Source organism: Erinaceus europaeus, chromosome 20 (assembly GCF_950295315.1).
Source record: "Erinaceus europaeus chromosome 20, mEriEur2.1, whole genome shotgun sequence".
NCBI lineage: Eukaryota > Metazoa > Chordata > Mammalia > Eulipotyphla > Erinaceidae > Erinaceus > Erinaceus europaeus.
In genome coordinates, this window is record NC_080181.1 from 12,593,390 (window position 1) to 12,612,881 (window position 19,492).

At 45.2% G+C, this 19,492-nt stretch overlaps 1 protein-coding gene across 1 annotated transcript; it reads right to left on the minus strand.

The window, feature by feature from the left end:
* Positions 1–301: 301 nt before the first annotated feature.
* Positions 302–18,522, minus strand: SC5D (sterol-C5-desaturase). Its single transcript, XM_060179891.1, has 6 exons — positions 18,398–18,522; positions 14,874–14,939; positions 8,587–8,804; positions 7,416–7,548; positions 2,924–3,024; positions 302–1,810 (listed from the first exon to the last, which is right to left on the minus strand). The coding sequence occupies exons 3-6, from the start codon at positions 8,794–8,796 to the stop codon at positions 1,355–1,357; spliced, it is 900 nt and encodes a 299-aa protein (XP_060035874.1). The 5' UTR covers positions 8,797–8,804; positions 14,874–14,939; positions 18,398–18,522; the 3' UTR covers positions 302–1,354.
* Positions 18,523–19,492: the final 970 nt, after the last annotated feature.

Below are 19,492 nucleotides of genomic sequence, written 5' to 3' on the forward strand. Positions count from 1 at the left end.
AAATATTTGTGTAGCAGTAGGTTTAGGTGTGCTGACATTCTAACAGGAAGGCAAAAAGGCATTTTCTTCTTCCTCTTGATCCCCAGCATTAGGTCTGCTGCGGAACACTCAAAAGGTGAAAATTATCTTTCCACGATTCAAATTATCTTTTGATAATTTGCTCTCTCCCCTTGACAGTGAGCACTGGGGGGGGGTGTGTGTTCTAAAAACAATGTTTAACAATTCACATGATTTTTGATGATTTCAAATTCATACAAAATTTGTGTGAAGTATACTTTGTACAGTCATATTTAGCTGATAGTTTAGTAAGTTGTAAACTGTTTATTGATGTTTACATAGGGTACAGAATACTTTTGCAAACTATGTTTTCCCAATATATTTTTTGTCACAATACACGTTTCTTTATGAAAGTATTTGTTACATCTTTTTACAATAGGAGGGGGTAGAAATGGGAAGATTTCAAAACTAGCCTTCAGTGAAAAGCCTACATACTTGGCAACTAGTTCCTTTATAGAAAAGTCCCAGCATGTAACTTTGAACCATATCAAAAGTGCAGTGCATCGATTTAATTAAAAAATCAGCAAATATATTATCTGGGGATCAGATTTCCCTTCCTAAATATATTCAGACTCACATACCTTTACACTTAATAAACAATGATTTCAAACAATAAGCATCAAAGTCTTTAGTTAACTAATCCCAGACCTGGATTAAACTATGAGTTTATTTATAATTTTTTTAACTTCAATTTACTTAATCAGTAAGATGCAATATACTGTAATGTCCCCACAGAATAAGCTTCCACTGTGTAGAAAGACGCTAAACTTACTCTACCTCCTAGTCATTAGGGCTTTTACGGAGCCAGTAAGGTCATATCAGAATTTTCTTTCACACTGATGTTTCCACGTGAACCAAGCACTCCAAGTAGTAACTATCACACCAGTTCTGCAGGCTGAATCATTCCTGAAACCATCTTTAGATTAGTATTTCTTTATTAGGGTGCTCAGCCTTGGCATTAATCGGCACAATCAGTTATTGTTTTTTTCTGAATGAACATGTGTGGATTAAGGCAGAAGGATGTTACCTAGTTCCCTCAATGACTTATTTTCTTTAAAAAAAAAAAAAATTGTTGGGGCATTCAAGCTCTAGATTTGCTGGCTGGAAAGTAGACAGCTGCCTCTTGGATGAACACCGAGCATGTCACGCACAAGGCTGAGCTCCCCTTTATCACCACAGGGTGTCTCCTAAGCTGCCCACAGAGCTGGTTTTCAGGGGTGCCAGGGACTTGCTATTTCTCTTGGCCGTATGCAGATCATCTTGCCTTATCAAACATGCTTAGTAACTGGGCAGTCATCTACTCAGTCTTGGAATGTTCTCCATTGAGTAACTTTTCCTTTTTATGACCATTTCCTGCATGGCAATTGGACTTTTCTTCTTCCATCTTCTTCACGTAGTCAAGTGGTCCCTTCCCTTCAAAGGAGGAAGGGTTTTTGAATGACCCTCCAATTCTATCCCATAGTGTGAAATACTGGCCATAGTTGTAGTCAAAGAACAGATGATGGTCTGTATGATGCGCTGAGCCATTAATAAGCGGCTTCAAAAATCGAGGGACCCGGAAATCACCGTCATGGATGGAAATTGTCCAAATATTGACCAAGATGTACAGACCTATATAGACCACCTTGTGCAACGGAAAGACGAAAGGGTATATGTGGTAAGGCAGACTCTGGAGGAAGCCATCCAGGGGGTGAAACGCATGGCTGGCAAACGGAGTCGGGACCTTCCAGATGTGATGAGGTTTGTGCAAGCGCTACAGGAGGAAAGGACACCATTAGCGGCACCAGCGGGCAGCACTGGACTTAGCCTGGCGGTTTGTGACGCAAAAAGGACACAATACTTTGTCCTGGTTGGCACGACGCCATCTCTTTGAGCTGCTGAGTGGTGTCCCACTGCATCAACAGCCCATAACTTCTTTACTCAGTTATCTGCCAGTGGGCACTCGGGCAGCTTCCACCCCACGGCTACTGTGGATAAAGCAGCTGTGAACACGGAGGTACATATAGCCCTTCAGATTTGTGTTGTTTTGTGCGTCTACCTGGGCTTTCTTGGGGGCTCCATGCCTGTCAGATTCCTTCACTCTTAATGGACTCTTTTTATTTTATTTATTTATTTATTTTTTTAAGGAAGAGGGTGAGAAGAGACATACCACAAGCATCATTCCACTGCTCATGGAGCACATGGAATATAGGTAGTTACAGCATACCAACTTGCAAAGAAAAAAAAAAGAGAGAGAGAAAGAAAATAAAAAAGGAGCAACTTACTTTGGAATGTGAAAACTAGGGTGGTTAATATGGGTGGGTGTGGGTGGGAGGGTCGAATCTTTGGCAGTGGGCGCAGTGTGAATCTATACCCTTGAAACTGAATCTCTACCCCTGAAAGTGTACAATTTTGTAAACTAATTTTTCTTAACTACTTTTAAAAAAGGTTTATTTATGAGGGTGAGAGAGAATCAGAGCATTATTCTGGCATATGTGATGCGGGGACTGAATTTGGGACGTCATGTTTGCAAATCAGGCATTCGACATGTCATATACCATTTGCTGTCACTGAACTGTTAGTAGATCACTTGTTAAACAGTGGTGATAGTAACAATAGAATCTGATGGAAGAGAAAAAAAAAACAACTCTAAAAATTAGCCAAATTATATAAAATGTCCTCCTCCTTTACCCCAAGAGAGTCAAAGTCTAGCGTAGTCCCTCCTGGCCCACCATTAAAGAATACAGAGGAAGCATGCTAGCTTCCTGTCACCTTTCTGGCTGATCAGGCAGCTAATAAGAGTCAGCAGAAATTCTTGGAAGTAGAGACACAATCTGAAATTGAATGCTACCGAAATCTCTCTTCCTTCCCCTGCAAATGAGTTTACCTTATATAAAAGCCTGTGGTGGAGGCCTCTGTGAATCCAGTAGATGAGCATGTCAGTGAAAAAGAGGAAGGAGAAGACACTGACGACGAGCTGAGTCCAGCCTGGAGGAGACAAAGGGGGACAGGAGGGAACAGGTTCAGTGCCCAGGCCAGTCTGTTTCGCACGGTACAGGCAGTCTCAGATTCAAACACCGCACAGGCCGTCTGTCTGTACTGAGTCCATACATTAAACACCACACAGACCGTCTGTACTGAGTCCATACATTAAATACTACACAGACCGTCTGTTTGTACAGTCCATACATTAAATACCACACAGGCCGTCTGTTTGTACTGAGTCTAAACATTAAATACTACACAGGCCGTCTGTACTGAGTCCATACATTAAATACTACACAGGCCGTCTGTACTGAGTCCATACATTAAATATTACACAGGCCGTCTGTTTGTACTGAGTCCATACATTAAAGGGAATCTCCCGACTGCACTCTGCTCATTTCACTTTATGGAGACTTCAGTGGGGGCCCGGCAGGTGGCGCAGTGGATAAAGCACGAGACTGGCAAGCGAGAGGTCCTGAGTTCTGTCCAGCAGTAATATGCCAGAGTGATGCTCTGATGCTCTCTCTCTCCCCTACGTAAATAAATCTTATAAAACAAAAGTTTGAAATGCTGGCTGAGAATATAGTGCAGCTAAGCAGGCTCTGGTCTCTTATAAAAAGAAATGTCTCCTCGGGGGTCGGGCGGTAGTGCAGCGGGTTAAGCGCACGTGGCACAAAGCGCAAGGATCGGCATAAGGATCTCGGTTCGAGCCCCCAGCTCCCCACCTGCAGGGGAGTCGCTTCACAGGCGGTGAAGCAGGTTTACAGGTGTCTGTCTTTCTCTCCCCTTCTCTCTCCATTTCTCACTGTCCTATCCAACAATGGCACCACCAACAATAATAATGACCACAACAAGGCTAAAACAACAAGGGCAACAAAAGGGGGAAAAAATAGCCTCCAGGAGCAGTGGATTCATGGTGCAGGCACTGAGACCCAGCAATAACCCTGGAGGCAAAACAAAAAAAAAGGTCTCTTTAATAATAATAATAAAAAAAATCAAAACCAACACAATCTTGAAATGACATTTCTTACACCACAAAAACATTTATGAGACAGCAAAAGGCTACTCTACTTGGAGGTATCTTCACTAGTTACATCTTGGAGAATAATACTATTGAATTGTTTCCCTTTCGTTTAGTCTCTTAAAATGTATTTTTATACGTTATTTCTCTTGCTTTCATTTTCCATTATTATATTATTATTGTTATTTAATAACCAATGTGGTTGTAGTATGTCTAATGCATTGACTTGTGAGCTTTGAACCAAAGTCTGTCATGACCGAGCAGGATTTCCCGCCCAACCCGTCCTAGACCACCTGCCCCTGCTCCCATGCTGGGGGTAGGGGGCCATCTGACAGAGGCCAGGGCTCGAGCGTATTATCTATGACCCTTGTGCGCTGCAGAGGCACAAGGTGGACGTGGAGAGCCATGGGTCTGAGCTCACGTCCCGGTATGCTGACAGCGTAATCACTACCCTCCTGAACCCCAACAGGTCTGTCAGCTCCAAGAAGCTGCTACCGGATCTGCTCTGTTTGCAAGACATCCAGGTAAAGAGGCAGCAAAGGAGGCCCGTGTCTGTGGCAACAGGTCTGCTAACATCAGGCGATTTATGATCAGAGGCTCAGCTATTGGCTGGAACCACCACAGGCAGGCCAGTGGGAGAGGGGAGACCCCTACTGGGCACTGAGGGGGGTCACATGCGCATTAAAACAAATACTGCACTCACTGCCCTCTGGCGGTGGGGGAGAAGCCCACCCATTATGGGGTAAGCCAGCCCTTCTGGAATGTTCCAGCCTCAGGCAGCTTTACTCAATGTCCCCAGCTCCCCACACCCCCTTTACTGAGACGACGACCACAGACCATGTTGGCCTTCTGTCTGACCTTGCACCTGTATACTGGCCCCCGCGACTACTCTCCCTTTCCCACTCTGTCCATCAAGGCCTGGCCAGCTTACTTTCTTCACAGATGATCTTCCTCCCTCCCTCCCTCTGTTAATTTGGAGAGAGAGAGAGAGAGAGAGAGAGAGAGACAGACCGACAGACAGAGACCACAGTACCAAAGCATCCACCAGTGGTGTAGCACGACCCGCGTAGTAGCCCTGAGGCTTGGGCTCCCTCCCAGTGATCTATCTCACCAGTTTCCTTTTTTAAAAAAAAATAATAACAACTCTCTTAGTTAGGGACTAGCGGGGCTGGGGCTGCCAAACATGGGTCCCGTCCCAGATCCACTAACCACTTTTCATTTTCCAAGTGACCCAGACATGCTCTGAAGCTCTATACACTTAATCTACTCGTTGAGAAAGGCAGCAAGTAGTACCTACACTGTAAAGCCTGTATAGAAATAACATGGGCTGGGGGCCGGGTGGTAGCGCAGCGGGTTAAGTGCAGGTGGCGCAAAGCGCAAGGACTGGTGTTAAGGATCCCGGTTCAAGCCCCTGGCTCCCCACCTGCAGGGGAGTCGCTTCATAAGCGGTGAAGCAGGTCTGCAGGTATCTTATCTTTCTCTCCCCCACTCTGTTTTCCCCTCCTCTCTCCATTTCTCTCTGTCCTATCCAACAACAACAACATCAATAATAACTACAACAGTGACAAACAAGGGCAACAAAAGGGTAAAAAAAAAAATAGCCTGCAGGAGCAGTGGATTCATAGTGCAGGCACCAAGCCCCAGTAATAATTCTGGAGACACACACAAAAAATATATGGGCTAGTACAAGTGAAAAGTTTAGAAGCAGAGCTACAATATATATATATATATATATTGTCAGGCAAGAAATGTTAGCTACTTTCTGTCCCTTCCTTCCTCTCTCACACACCAGGGTTATCACTGAGGCACAATGTCTGCATGATGAACTCAACATTCCCTGCCACTATATGTTTTTTTCCTTCCTTTTTTGGGTAGAGACAGAGAAAAATTGAGGCGAGGCGACTAGAGGTGGAGAGATGGAAATGCTGGCAGGACAGCTGTATCATTCATAAAGCTCCTCCCTGCAGGTGGGGACTGGAGGCTTGCATCTCGACTCTGGTGAGCTCGACGCAGGTGAGCGTGTATGCTAGTGTTCAGTTGTGCCACCACTTAGCCCCTTACCTTAATGCTAGACACCAGAATGTATCTGGAAGGAGTAACTGCAGAATTTCACAAAGACAGTCTCTGTAAGACTGTATATGAGAGAGAAAATTAAAAAAAAAAAAAAAAAAAGGAATAAAGATCTAAAAATGAGAAACCATTTTGATAAACTAGGGCTATTTATACAATAGCATACTAAGGTTAAACAATGTGTCAAGGTTCACTGACATAAAAAAAAAAAAATAAGGGCATTGGGAGTCACGCAGTAGCACAGCAGGTTAAGTGCACATGGCACAAAGCATAAGGACCAGAGTAAGGATCCCAGTTCGAGTCCCCGGCTCCCCACCTGCAGGGGAGTCGCTTCACAGGCGGTGAAGCAGGTCTGCAGGTGTCTATCTTTCTCTCCCCTCTCTGTCTTCCCCTCCTCTCTCCATTTCTCTGTCCTATCCAACAATGATGACATCAACAACAATAACAACAACAACTATAACAATAACACAGCAAGGAGAACAAAAGGGAATGAATAATTATTAAAAAATAATAAGGGTATTGTTGGGGGGTAAAAATACTATTAAGTGCCATTACCCCACCCCCCCACCCTCCCCGCTGTTCTCACAGGAGAGGAGCAATGAGCCTGGGCTGTGGGCGCTCAGCTCTGTGCATCACAGCAGAACAGTCTCTACTGTAAAGGTTCACTTAAAAAAAAAAAATGCTATAACTGGAGTGCACAGGCATAGAAAAGTGGGAGGATATGGATGAAAGCATTTAGATTCTAGGTGGTGAGATAGATTGGTTTCAAAAATCTGATTTCCTGATTTCCCATAATTATGTTACTGAAGTTTTGTTTGTTTTTAAGTTTGGATTAAAAACAGGTAACTGCAAACAAATACCAGGGCTACCTCTCATCACACCAATCTTGCCTCCAGCACAGTTCCGTCTATAACAAGGACTTGACAACTGACAGATGAATCAAGTGAGTCAGACGGCTAAGTGTGGTGAGATATGATTGCATAAAAGTACAGCATGAAGAGAGCTGCACCCTCACCGCCTGTAGAGAGGAAGCTTCATGAGTGAAACAGTGCTACAGAGACTCATTTCCTCTCTCTCTCTTTCTCTTCTTTTTCAATTTTCTGTCCTTATTCAAAATAAATAAATGAAATATTTAAGTGGAAAAAAAAAAAGCAGTTTTCAAGCTGGTCGGCTTCTTGTACAAACTACTGTACTTACTGTTGAACGTAAAACATTAATTCCCCAATAAAAAAATACTACTAAAAAAATAAAGAAAAAAAAAGAAACGCGGAGCCGTGCTGTGCCGACGTGGAGGCTGACTCACCGTGTGGGAACTCTGCCACGTCGTCATGCAGTTTGCTGTAGCCTCTCACCTCCAGCAGGAACAGCAACATCGTGGGGATGCTCATCCACGGCAGCACCCGGATGGTGTACAGGATCTCCCGCTGGACTTGGTTCTGAAAAGGACACTGTGATGCACGGCGAGGCCCACCAGCAAGCCCTTTCTACCCACCCCTCAGTGTGTGGAGAGGCCCCTGGGAGGAAAATTATTCTTTCACACTGAACGGTAGAGTTAAGTATTTTTTGACACTTTGCTGACTGGATAGAGACAGAGACAAGTGGAGAAAGAGAGACACCTGCAGCCCCGCTTAACCACCTGTGAAGCTTCTCCCCTGCAGGCCCTTGACTTGGGGCTTAAACCCGGGTCCTCGCTCATAGGCTCATAGTACTGTGTGTGCTTATCTGGGAGCTCCCCACCTATCCCCCAACAGAATAATTATAACTTTTTATTATTGTTACTATTTAACTTCCACCTGGGCTCCCCTTCACTAAATTCGTTGGGTAACTGACAAGTATGAAAAATTCAAATAGAGAAGTAATTGTAATCGAACCTGAGACTACTAATTTGAATAATTGCACAAGTGTATATTCATTAACTTACTCATCACTACCAGCAAAGGAAGTCTTAACTATGTATTAATATTTACCAATATGCTAGGTTTTCAGTAGTGGTTTTGTCTAAAAGGTTAAATTCATTTGCTTTCAGTTGAAGGAAGAAGAGGGAGGATTAACTACTAAAAATAGTGAACCCATCTGGGGCTGGTTTAAAAGACTTTACAGAATGGGTGCTACCTGTCTAATCAGAAAACTGCACAACTACTGCTATTGTAGAAACCAGGTGAGGGAGTCAGCTGGTAGCGCAGTGGGTTAAGTACACGTGGAGCAAAGCACAAGGACCGGTGTCAGGATCCCGGTTCGAGCCCCCGGCTCCCCACCTGCAGGGGAGTCGCTTCACAGGTGGTGAAGCAGGTCTGCAGGTGTCTTTCTCTCCCCCACTCTGTCTTCCCCTCCTCTCTCCATTTCTCTCTGTCCTATCCAACAATGACGACATCAACAACAACAATAATAATACAACAATAAAATAACAAAGGCAACAGAAGGGAATAAATAAATAAAAAGAAGTAAAAAGAAAATAGGTGAGGAAAATGACTTACCTCCAAGAACTGTGGATGTTTCATTAATGAGTGATCAAAGACAAAGTAATAGTTCAAGGTGGCAAAGAAAAAATAGAGGGCATAGCCGCCCAGATTGGTTATGATCAGGAGATTAACGGCTTGTCGGAAGATGTCATCTTCTGGCCAGGTGGCCGGGTATACGTACGGGGTGAAGAAGTAGTAGTCAGCAGCACTGAGTACAAGATCCATCTTAACCCCTAGGGGAAAAACAAGAGCAACCATCATTAATACTTAGCCTGCTGTTATTTCTCCAAGCAAAAGTTCTCAGAAAGACTATCCATGAACTCCTGACCTGATGAGTGCATGTAGAACAAGCCTGCTCTCATCAGAATCCCCTGTATCACACACCCAACATCTGAAATCATTTCAGTGTGAAAGGGAGGGGTGCTGTCAGTCAACCTCTTAACACAATTCCCTTATGCCTGACTTAGGGTACAGCGGAGCTCGGCTGGGCTGAGGAGACTGATGTTACCGGGGCCAAGCCGTGGTGCGTGCCTGAGGAAGGACCCAGGCTCAAGGGCCCACTCTCCACCTGCAGGGAGGAAGCTTCATAAGCAGTGAAGCAATGCTGCAGACATCTCTCTCTCTCTCCTTTCCTTCTACATCAAAAAGAAAGAAAAGGAAAGAAGTGCGGGTGGAGGAGAACAATGGAAGTCATGGATCTACTGTGCAGGCACTGAGCCTCAGGGATAATTCCGGTGGCAATAAAATACACAGGAAGAGGGGGTCGGGCGGTGGCGCAGCGGGTTAAGCGCAGGTGGCGCAAAGCGCAGGGACCGGCGCAAGGATCCCGGTTGGAGCCCCTGGCTCCCCACCTGCAGGGGAGTCGCTTCACAGGCGGTGAAGCAGGACTGCAGGTGTCTGTCTTTCTCTCCCTCTCCATTTCTCTCTGTCCTATTCAACAAGGACATCAACAATAACAACAGCTACAACAATAAAACAAGGGCAACTAAAGGGAATAAATATTTAAAAAAATAAATGGGAAGAAAGGAGAAAAGGCAGACAGGCAAGCTCAAGTCCAGATCTAATTCCACCTCAGTACTCTCTCCCAGGGTGCTCTGTGGTAGCGCAGTGAGCAGAGAAGACTGAAACTTAGGGGCCCGAGCCACAGGCTGCTCAGCCTAAACCGACTGCTTCCAGTTCCACACCCTCTCTCACAGAAGGAGCCACACTCAGACTTCTGCTCCAGTGCTGAAAAAGGGGATAACTCTCTAGAAGAAGCAGAATCCATCACTGCTTTCCCCCTACTCGATATTCTAGATTAAGGGGCTGGCAAACTGTGGCCCGTTGGCCAGACCTGGCCAACTTCCCTGGGACACAGCGGCCATGTAATGATACTGTCCACTAACTCCTCCACTACCAAGACAGCTGGTGCGGGGTGACTGCGCAGGGGCTGTGGGACGCGTGGAGCCTGAGCCATGTATTACCCAGTCCTTTGAAAGAAAACTCTGCCAACCCTTACTGTAACTTTAGAAACATCTCAGTGAGTGGAGCAAACACTGAATCTCTCTTATATTCATCTCCCTGTTGCATCACTCGGGGACTCTGCATTCAGCTTTTGTGAGCTAAGCCCGTTATCTATGATCTATTTATTTGTGCCTCCAGAGTTATCGCTGGGGCCTGGCGCCTGCACTAGAAATCCACTGCTCTTGGTGGCCAATGTTTCCTTTTTTTGTTTTGTTTTGTTTATTTGTTTGTTTGTGTTAATTGGCTAGGAAACAGAGAAATTGAGAGTGATGGGGAAGATAGAGAGGGGGAGAGAAAGACACCTGCAGACCTTTTTCACCACCTGTGAAGTGACCCCTCTACAGGTGGGGAGCCAGGGACTGAACCGGGAATCTTGTGCAGGTCCTTGCACTTCATACTATGTGCACTTAACCTGGTTCCCCGCTGCCTGGCTCCCTATGACCTACTGTTTGCAGCAGAGAATGTGTCCAGCCTTCAGAGGCATAGGTTAGAACTATCCAGTCATTGGCAGGAACAGCCTGGAAGATTCCTATCTGCCTTAGCTCCCAGGTGCTTAGTGGCCTAAATGAACTTACCTGTAAGAAGGGACAGTTTCCAGTCTGATTTTCTTACTTACATGGAGCCCATTTCCCCATCAAGTCCCCAGAGCTACAGAAAGTCTTTCAAAAAATACTACGTACAGATAGCTCAAAACAACACCTAGATAACACGAAAGCTAGACGTGAGGCGCCTCACTCCCTCCGTCTCTGTACCACAAGCCTCACCCTGTCAGCTTGTACCCAGTTCTCACCAGCTCACTATGAAGCCATATGCTGATTTTTAATTTAAGATCAAACTATTGTGATTTTTTAAATCTTCCTTACAAGAGGTGGCATAATAGAAAATGCAATGTTATCTTGAAAATCTCTCCACACTCTGTAAATACTTATTTACCTTTTTAGTTTTTAATTAATTTTGACAGACAATTCATCATTAAAGTCACTGTTTAAAAAGTACAGCCCAGGGGGCCAGGCAGTAGCGCAGCGGGTTAAGTGCATGTGGCGCGAAGTGCACGGACCCGCGTGAGGATCCCAGTTTGAACCCCAGCTCCCCACCTGCAGGGGAGTTGCTTCACAGGCGGTGAAGCAGGTCTGCAGGTGTCTTTCTCTCCCCCTCTCTGTCTTCCCCTCCTCTCTCCATTTCTCTCAGTCTTATCCAACAGTGACAACATCAATAAACAACAAGGGCAACAAAAAGGGAAAAAATGGCCTCCAGGAGCAGTGGATTTGTAGTGCAGGCACCAAACCCCAGCAATAACCCTGGAGGAAAGAAAAAAATAAAAGTAGACTCCAGGAACTTTTTTCTTTTAGCATATTTTCAGTTTTATAATCACCACCACTACCTGATTTCAGAATATCTGTATAGCTACCCCGTAGTTCATACTGTTGACCTTCCTGGGTATACTGATTAATGTGTGTCACCAAATTTGAGGGGTCTGAAGACAATACTACTTAAAATACCCCCCTCCTTTTTTAAACTCCTATTTTCAATCGCTTTATCATCAAGCTCTTTGGAGTTAAGCTCAAAGTTGACAGTTAATTTTTTTATATTTATTTATTCCTTTTGTTGTCCTTGTTTTATTGTAGTAGTTATTACTGACATCATTGTTGTTGGATAGGGCAGAGAGAAATGGAGAGAGGAGGGGAAGACAGAGAGGAGGGAGAGAAAGACAGACACCTGCAGACCTGCTTCACCACCTGTGAAGCGACTCCCCTACAGGTGGGGAGCCGGGGGCTCAAACCGGGATCCTTACGCTGGTCCCTGCGCTTTGCGCCACATGTGCTTAACCTGCTGCGCTACCGCCCAACTCCCTGACAGTTAATTTTTAACTGCCAATATAATAATTTCAACTTCTTGGGACCGGGTGGTGGCTCACCTGGTTGAGTGCACATTACACTGTGCAAGGACTTGAGTTTGAGCCCCCAGCCCCGCCTGCAGAGGGAAAGCTTTACAAGTGGGGAAACAGGGCTGCAGATGTCTCTCCACCTCTCAATTTCTGGCTGTCTTAAATAAATAAATAAATAAATAAATAAATAAGTAAATGGTTTCAGCATTGAAATTTATATTTGGATCTTTAAAAAAATCCTATGATTTTATTGACAGTCTCTGGTGGGAAGATGCTCTCAGGTACTTTGTCAGTACTTTAGAAATGGTTTGCTTTAGTTCCGTGAATGTATTTATAGGAGCTAACTTGAGTCTTTGTTTAAGCAAGCTCAGTATGGGGTCATTCCTAAGGCTTAATTCTTGCTGTCACCCTTGCTGTGTGTACAGGTCAAACTTTCTGGTTGGTGTGTTTCGTAAACACATCACCTTGACCACTGTGATCAATGGGCAGCAATTCCCAGTGTCGGCTTCCCTGACTGACTTCTGGCTGTGACTACTGGACTCTCCGGCTGAGCCGAGGGCCGGAGCACAGACAAGAGCATATAGGCACCACACAGGAGAACTGGGGGGGAGCTCCACGGATGACAGAGCAGGGGTGCTGCATGACCAATCTCTCTAAAAATAAAGTAAAACAAAATAAAAATAAAATGGAAAATCTGGCTGGGGGAGCCACTCGGCGAAATGACACTTGCGTGAAGCTCTGGGTTCATTCTCCAGTACCACAAGATAAAAATAGACAGATTTTATGTACTTGGTCTCAGGTATGGAAGTCTTTCTGCATAACCATTATGCTACCCCCTACCCTATATATATGTATTTTTTTATTAATATATCTTGTAAGGTAAATGTAAGTAAAATATACACTTAGATGGCATGGCATTCATGTTGATAATAATTAAAACAATATTATATAATCATATTAATGAAGCCAGATAGCAGCTTCCCATCAGCAATATCAATTTTTTTTTTTAAATCATTATTTTTAAACCAAAACTGCTCGGCTCTGGTTTCTGGTGGAGCTGGGGATTGAACAAGGATGCCTTCTGTTCTCTCCCTAGTCTGATGCAAATTCTTTCAAAACCTTTACCTGCTGGTTCATTTTCATGTCTTGTTGCCCGTGAAAATGTTAAGCATCTATTAGTGCTAATTTATCAACATTATTTCAAGCATTCATGATGTTGAGATTCATCTTATGACCGAAATTGCAGTTCGTTCTGATTCCTAGACCCGTTAACTACTGTGAACGGTACAAAGGCTTGTTTATTCCACGAGTCCGACATTCCTTGATGAAAAGAGCTATATTCCAGTAACAATGGTGGTGGTAGTGCTAGAAACATTGTCCTTAACAAAAACTTGAGCCGACTGCACAAAAAAGTACGAGAAAAACCATCTTTTCCCATTGCCTTCCATTTCAACTTGCCTCAAAGCTACCAGCTACAGAGGCGTGCTGGGCCCAGCCAAAGACTACGCACCAAGATGCGCAGGTAGATTAGAAGCCCTGCTCCAATCCTGTGGACGCTAGCTGTTTTCTGCTTGTTGTGTTTTTTTTTTTAAATCATTGCTGACTTTTTTTTTAATTGCCACAGAGGCTTCACTGTTCCAGATGAGTTTTTCAGATGGAGAGAGATAGAAATTGAGACCCAGAAGGGCACCCCAGCACCAAAGCTTCCTTCAGTGTGGTGGGGTCTGCTTGGACCTGGATCGTGCACACCACAGAGCAAGTACACTTTCCAACTGAGTCTCCTCGCTGGCCCAGAGTGCAGGGGGGGTGGGGGTGGGGGTGGGGGGAGAGCCCGCGCACAGAACCAGCACCTAGCACACCAGTCAACTTTTCTACCTGCTATTAAAAAGCAAGGGTTTCTCCCACTCTCCCCATCACTTACTGAGCACTGAGGTTTCCAGGAGCTATCAGCTGAGCTGATCGGTGGGGTGACGTCTCCCCCTTTTATGGCCAGCAGGGAGTCCTCACTCCACTTTCAGATACGACCTCCTACAGGGCTTTTCGCATTTCAGAACGCTCATTTCTTAATACTGGCATGCATCTCCAGCAGCAGGTCAAAATCAACAAAGATGTTATTTACTCCACTACGCCAAATCCAACTGCACAGGCCACTTTGGCAGAGGAGTTATAATACTACGCAAGTGCCTTACCAACAGAGAACATCACCCTACCTTTACTTTAGATTCTGACTAGTCTGAGAGCAAAAACATGACCCCTACACATGAGTGAGGTTGCACATCATCCCCAAGACTCAGAACCACTTCTGCTTTCCTGGTGAATTATACTTTCATCATCTGCCCGGTCTCTGGGTGGACTCTGAAACTCTTAAAATCAAAGTCTATAAGCTCTGTCTATAATGGTATTCAGCCCCTTGTTTGTGCTGAATTGAAAAGATTTCTTTCTCACTTATTAAGGAAAAGAAAATTTTAACACCACTAAATAATCCTATATATCTATCCAACCTTTAATTCATTCTGTAACAAGTATCACAGCAAACAACAGGACCTCAACACTGCAATTCAATTTTGAAATATGCACTTAAACTCACACCTTGAAGTGGAGGAAACCTCTCTATAAAATATTGTATGACTGAGAGGTTAAGTGAATGCACAGTCTCTCAGCACCAGTAGACACAGCAGACAGTCAATATACAGCTAAGTTTAATATTTACTACATACATCATCTCATTAGATCCTTTAAAGAAACAGGTATTAATATTATACGAAGAAGCTGTGAGCAGGCAATTAGAGTTGTTTGTAGGCTCACCAAGTAAATAAACATGACCAGGAATTCAAATCAGAAATGCAAAGTCCATGAAGCTGAATTAACTTCTCCTGCCTCTTGACTATTTCTCAGTGTCACATCATTTTGTTACGGGGTTCATATGGCCTGAAGGCAACCGCCCCACAGATTCCAGTGTCCCAGAGTGAAACAGAAGCTTCTATGAAAGACAGAAAATGAAGCAGCTTTTTATGAAACATTATTTTGCCTTTGCACAAACACAACTGTTATTAAGACGTGGTGATCTGTAAAGTGTAATTAGGTTTCGGTCAACAAAAACAGCTCACCTGAACAGTGTAGCTACTGTGTCATGATCGTGACCCAGATTTGAGTCAACCAGGAGCTTTGAAGCCCCAGTGGAAAAAGGAAAAAAAAAGGCTCAGGATGACTGCAGCTACCATTACCTTTTGCTTTCTTTCTTTTTTTTTTTTTCATTTCTTTATTGAGGAATTAATGTCTTACATTCAACAGTAATTAAAATAGTTTGCATATGCATAACATTCCTCAAGTTATCCATATAACAATACATCCCCCACTAGGTCCTCTGTCATCGTTCTTGGATCTGTATTCTCCCCCCCACCCAGAGTCTTTTACTTTGGTGCAATATGACAATTCCAGTTCAGGTTCTACTTGTGTTTTCTCTTCTGATCTTGTTTTTCAACTTCTGCCTGAGAGTGAGATCATCCCATATTCATCCTTCAGTTTCTGACTTATTTCACTTAACATGGATTTTTCTTTTTTTTTTTTTTAATATTTATTTCCTTTTTGTTGCCCTTGTTTTTATTGTTGTTGTAGTTAATATTGTTGTTGTTAATATTATTGTTGATGACATTGTTGTTGGATAGGACAAGAGAGAAATGGAGAGAGGAGGGGAAGACAGAGAGGGAGAGAAAGATAGACACCTGCAGACCTGCTTCACCACCTGTGAAGCGACTCCCCTGCAGGTGGGGAGCCAGAGGCTTGAACCGGGATCCTTATTAAAGTCCTTGTGCTTTGTGCCACGTGCGCTTAACCCGCTGTGCTACCGCCCAACTCGCAACATGCATTTTTCAAGGTCCATCCAAGATCAGCTGAAAACGGTGAAGTCACCATTTTTAATAGCTGAGTAGTATTTCATTGTGTATATAGACCACAACTTTTCTGGCTCACCAGGTAGACCATGAGGACCAGGGTCTGAGGCTCCCACTATACAGGAGTACCTGAATGGAGGTGCAATGCTGTGGGGCCTCCCCTTCTGTCTCTCATCCTTCATCTGAAAGGAAAAAACAAAAACTCTGATTCTATCTAAATGAAAAAAGAAAAAAAAGGACGGAGGGGGGAAGGAATCATCATGCAATCATGCAATCATACAGGCATAGAGCCCCAGGATACAGTTGGTGGGGGGAAAAAAATAGAACAAGAAAAGGAAGTTGTGGTCCGGGTGGTGATGAAGGGTTGGACTCTCAAGCATGAGGTCCTGAGTTCCACCCCAGGCAGCACATGTTCCAGAGTGATGTCTGGTTCTTTCTCCTTCTTTGTATGTGTCTTCTCCTATCCCTCTCTTTAATAAATAAATAAAGTGGGAGTCGGGCAGTAGTGCAGCGGGTAATCACAGGTGGCGCAAAGCGCAAGGACCACTGTAAGGGTCCCAGTTCAAGCCCCCAGCTCCCCACCTGTAGGGGAGTCGTTTCACAGATGGTGAAGCAGGTCTGCAGGTGTCTGTCTTTCTCTCTCCCTCTGTCTTCCCCTCCTCTCTCCATTTCTCTCTGTCCTATCCAACAACAATAATAACTACAACAATAAAACAAGGGCAACAAAAGGGAATAAATAAAGCATATATATGAAAACTAGTAATAGCTAATACTTATTGATAACACATACTAGAGCACGGCTGACGTATTCCTGCATCCAATTCTCACAAGTCTGACATAGCTGTTACCCTAACCCTCACCTTACAAGTACAGAAAGCGAGGGCAGGACTATTTCAGCAACTGACAAAATAACAGCAGGGAGTGTTGATTTCAGCGAGCCTGGTCTCTTGGTTTTGGCTGAATATATATATATATACTTATTTGTATTCATATTTATATATATAAGACTTGAGCCACCTGTACTTAACCAGCTGCGCTACCACCTGACTCCCTATTTATATTTACAGCTAGCTAGTGAGCTAGATAAGATCTGCCTAGCGACCACCCAGTTTCAGACTGCAAACACCATCTGTCTAGCCCGGTCATGTTTCTTTTTTTTTTTTTTTAAACCATTTTTTGTTAATATTTATTTATTCCTTTTTGTTGCCCTTGTTGTTATTAATGTCGTTGTTGTTGGACAGGACAGAGAGAAATGGCGAGAGGAGGGGAAAGACAGAGAGGAGGAGAGCAAGAAAGACACCTGCAGACCTGCTTCACCGCCTGTGAAGCGACTCCCCTGCAGGTGGGGAGCCGGGGGCTCGAACCGGGATCCTTACGCGGGTCCTTGCGCTTAACCCGCTGTGCTCCCGCCCGACTCCCGCCGGGTCGTGTTTCTTCCAGCATTTCCCCCAGGCCTCTTCTGCTCACCCCTGCTCGCCAGCAGCCCCGGCTTCTCTCTCCTGAAGTTCAAGGCCCTCTGCCCCTGTGCCCTCGACCACCCTGCCCAGCCTGCTGTCCGTCCGTCCCGAAGGCCAGGCCACTGAGAACAGCTTGTTTTCCCACCTGAATCCGGTGCCCCCCTAGGTGGAGGTAGATAAATAAACAAGTGGATAAACAAATAAAGGTTTCTGCTTCTCAGATCTAAACGTAGATAAGACTAGAGAAGTGAGAGGGTGGAAGGGTGTGTACGTGTGTGTAGACAGCGTAATGGTTATGCAAGAAGATTCTCACGCCTGAGGCTCCAAAGTCCCAAGTTCAAGCCCCCTCCCCACGCACCTCCATCAGCCAGAGCTGAGCAGTGTTCTGGTAATGGAAAGAAAAAAGGGAAAAAAAGGGAGTCGGGCTGTAGCGCAGCGGGTTAAGCGCAGGTGGCACAAAGCACAAGGACCGGCGTAAGGATCCCGGTTCGAACCCCAGCTCCCCACCTGCAGGGGAGTCGCTTCACAGGCGGTGAAGCAGGTCTGCAGGTGTCTGTCTTTCTCTCCTCCTGTCTGTCTTCCCCTCCTCTCTCCGTTTCTCTCTGTCCTATCAACAACGACAACAACAATAATAACTACAACAATAAAACAACAAGGGCAACAAAAGGGAATAAACAAATAAAATAAATATTAAAAAAAGAAAAGAAAAAGAAGAAAAAAAAGACATGCAAGTGACTAAAAAAAGGCGCAACCGGTGCTTGCAGCTGATTTCTTTACACTTTTACATCTCACCGTTTGAAAGGTAGGCGATTCCGCAGTCAAGAAACAACTTAAAAAGGAAAAAGAAGCGGCAGAGGGGAGGAAGCAGCAGCAGCCCCGCCCCGCCCCGCTGCGAGGGAGACGCGGCGCCCACCTGGCGGTCTGTCCTGCTCCTCCGACCGGACAGACAACCCCCTGCAGCCAAGCGGGGATTCAGGCCGCAGCCGGGGACGCGCCCCGCGACAAAGTGCCGGCGCCCCCTCCCGTCCCGTCCCCGCTGCCCACCCTTCGCAGCACCCCGCCGGCCTCCCCGCCCTGGGTCACCGCCCTACCTGCAGCGCTGCAGGCCCAGCTCTGCCCGCTCCGCCGACGCCGGGCCCGGAGGCAGCCCAAGCCCGCGTGAGAGCGAGGCCGCCCCCGCTCACCTCCCGGGGGGGCGGAGCCAGCGCTTACGCTCCCAGCGCTGGAAGCTGCCAGCCAATCAGGAGCCGGCGGCATAAGCCGATATGACGGTAGATCGCGCGACCGGGCGACCCGCGGCTCTCTGAGGTCACGTGGGCGCCGCGCGCTCGGCCACGCCCCCCCCGACTCAAGGTGGGCGCCAATCAGCGGCAGGTACCCTGGCCAAGAGGGATGGAGAGTCAGGGTCCGGTTTTGTTTACTCTGCACCAGGGCGTCCGGGTAGCTTCTCTGCTCGGAAGCAGGTACATAGGTACATGCACCCCAGTGCAAGCATTCCTTTTTTCTTCTATTAAGAAAAACACATTTTTATTTATTTATTATTGGATAGAGACAGAAATGGAGAAGAGTGGTAAGACAGAGAGGGAAAGTGACAGAAAGACAACTTTGCAGCCCTGCGCTTCATCACTGCAGGTGGGAATCAGGGGCTTGAACCCGGGTCCTTGAGCACTGTATTGTGAGTGCTGAGCCTGGTCCCTCTTTTTTTTTTTTTTTTGGTAACATTTAAAAAAATTTTTTTTATTGATTTTATTTTAATGAGATAGAGAAATGTAGTTTGGGGGGCTGAGAGACAGCATACATGTTATACAAAAAGACTGATGTCGGAGGCTCTGAGGTCCCAGATGCAATCCTCAGCATCACCATAAGCCAGAGCTGAGCAGTGGTTATGTGTGTGTGTACACGTCTCCCTGTCTCTCTCTCACTAAAACAAATAAAACTTTTAAAAAAATACACAAAGTTTTATAAAGGTAGGAAATGAAAAATAGTTTACCAGTTTTTTTTTAAACTTATATGTGGAATATAAAAAAAGAAAAATAAATTTGCAGTGATAATGCCAAAACAAATTCTTAGACTCTGAAAGCTGGTGGCTGTTAGATGCACTAGAATCTTGGTGGTGGGTGAGGTTGAGTCATATACACATGCACAGGTGTGAGACTATTCTAACATTTCATCATAATATAAGCCTG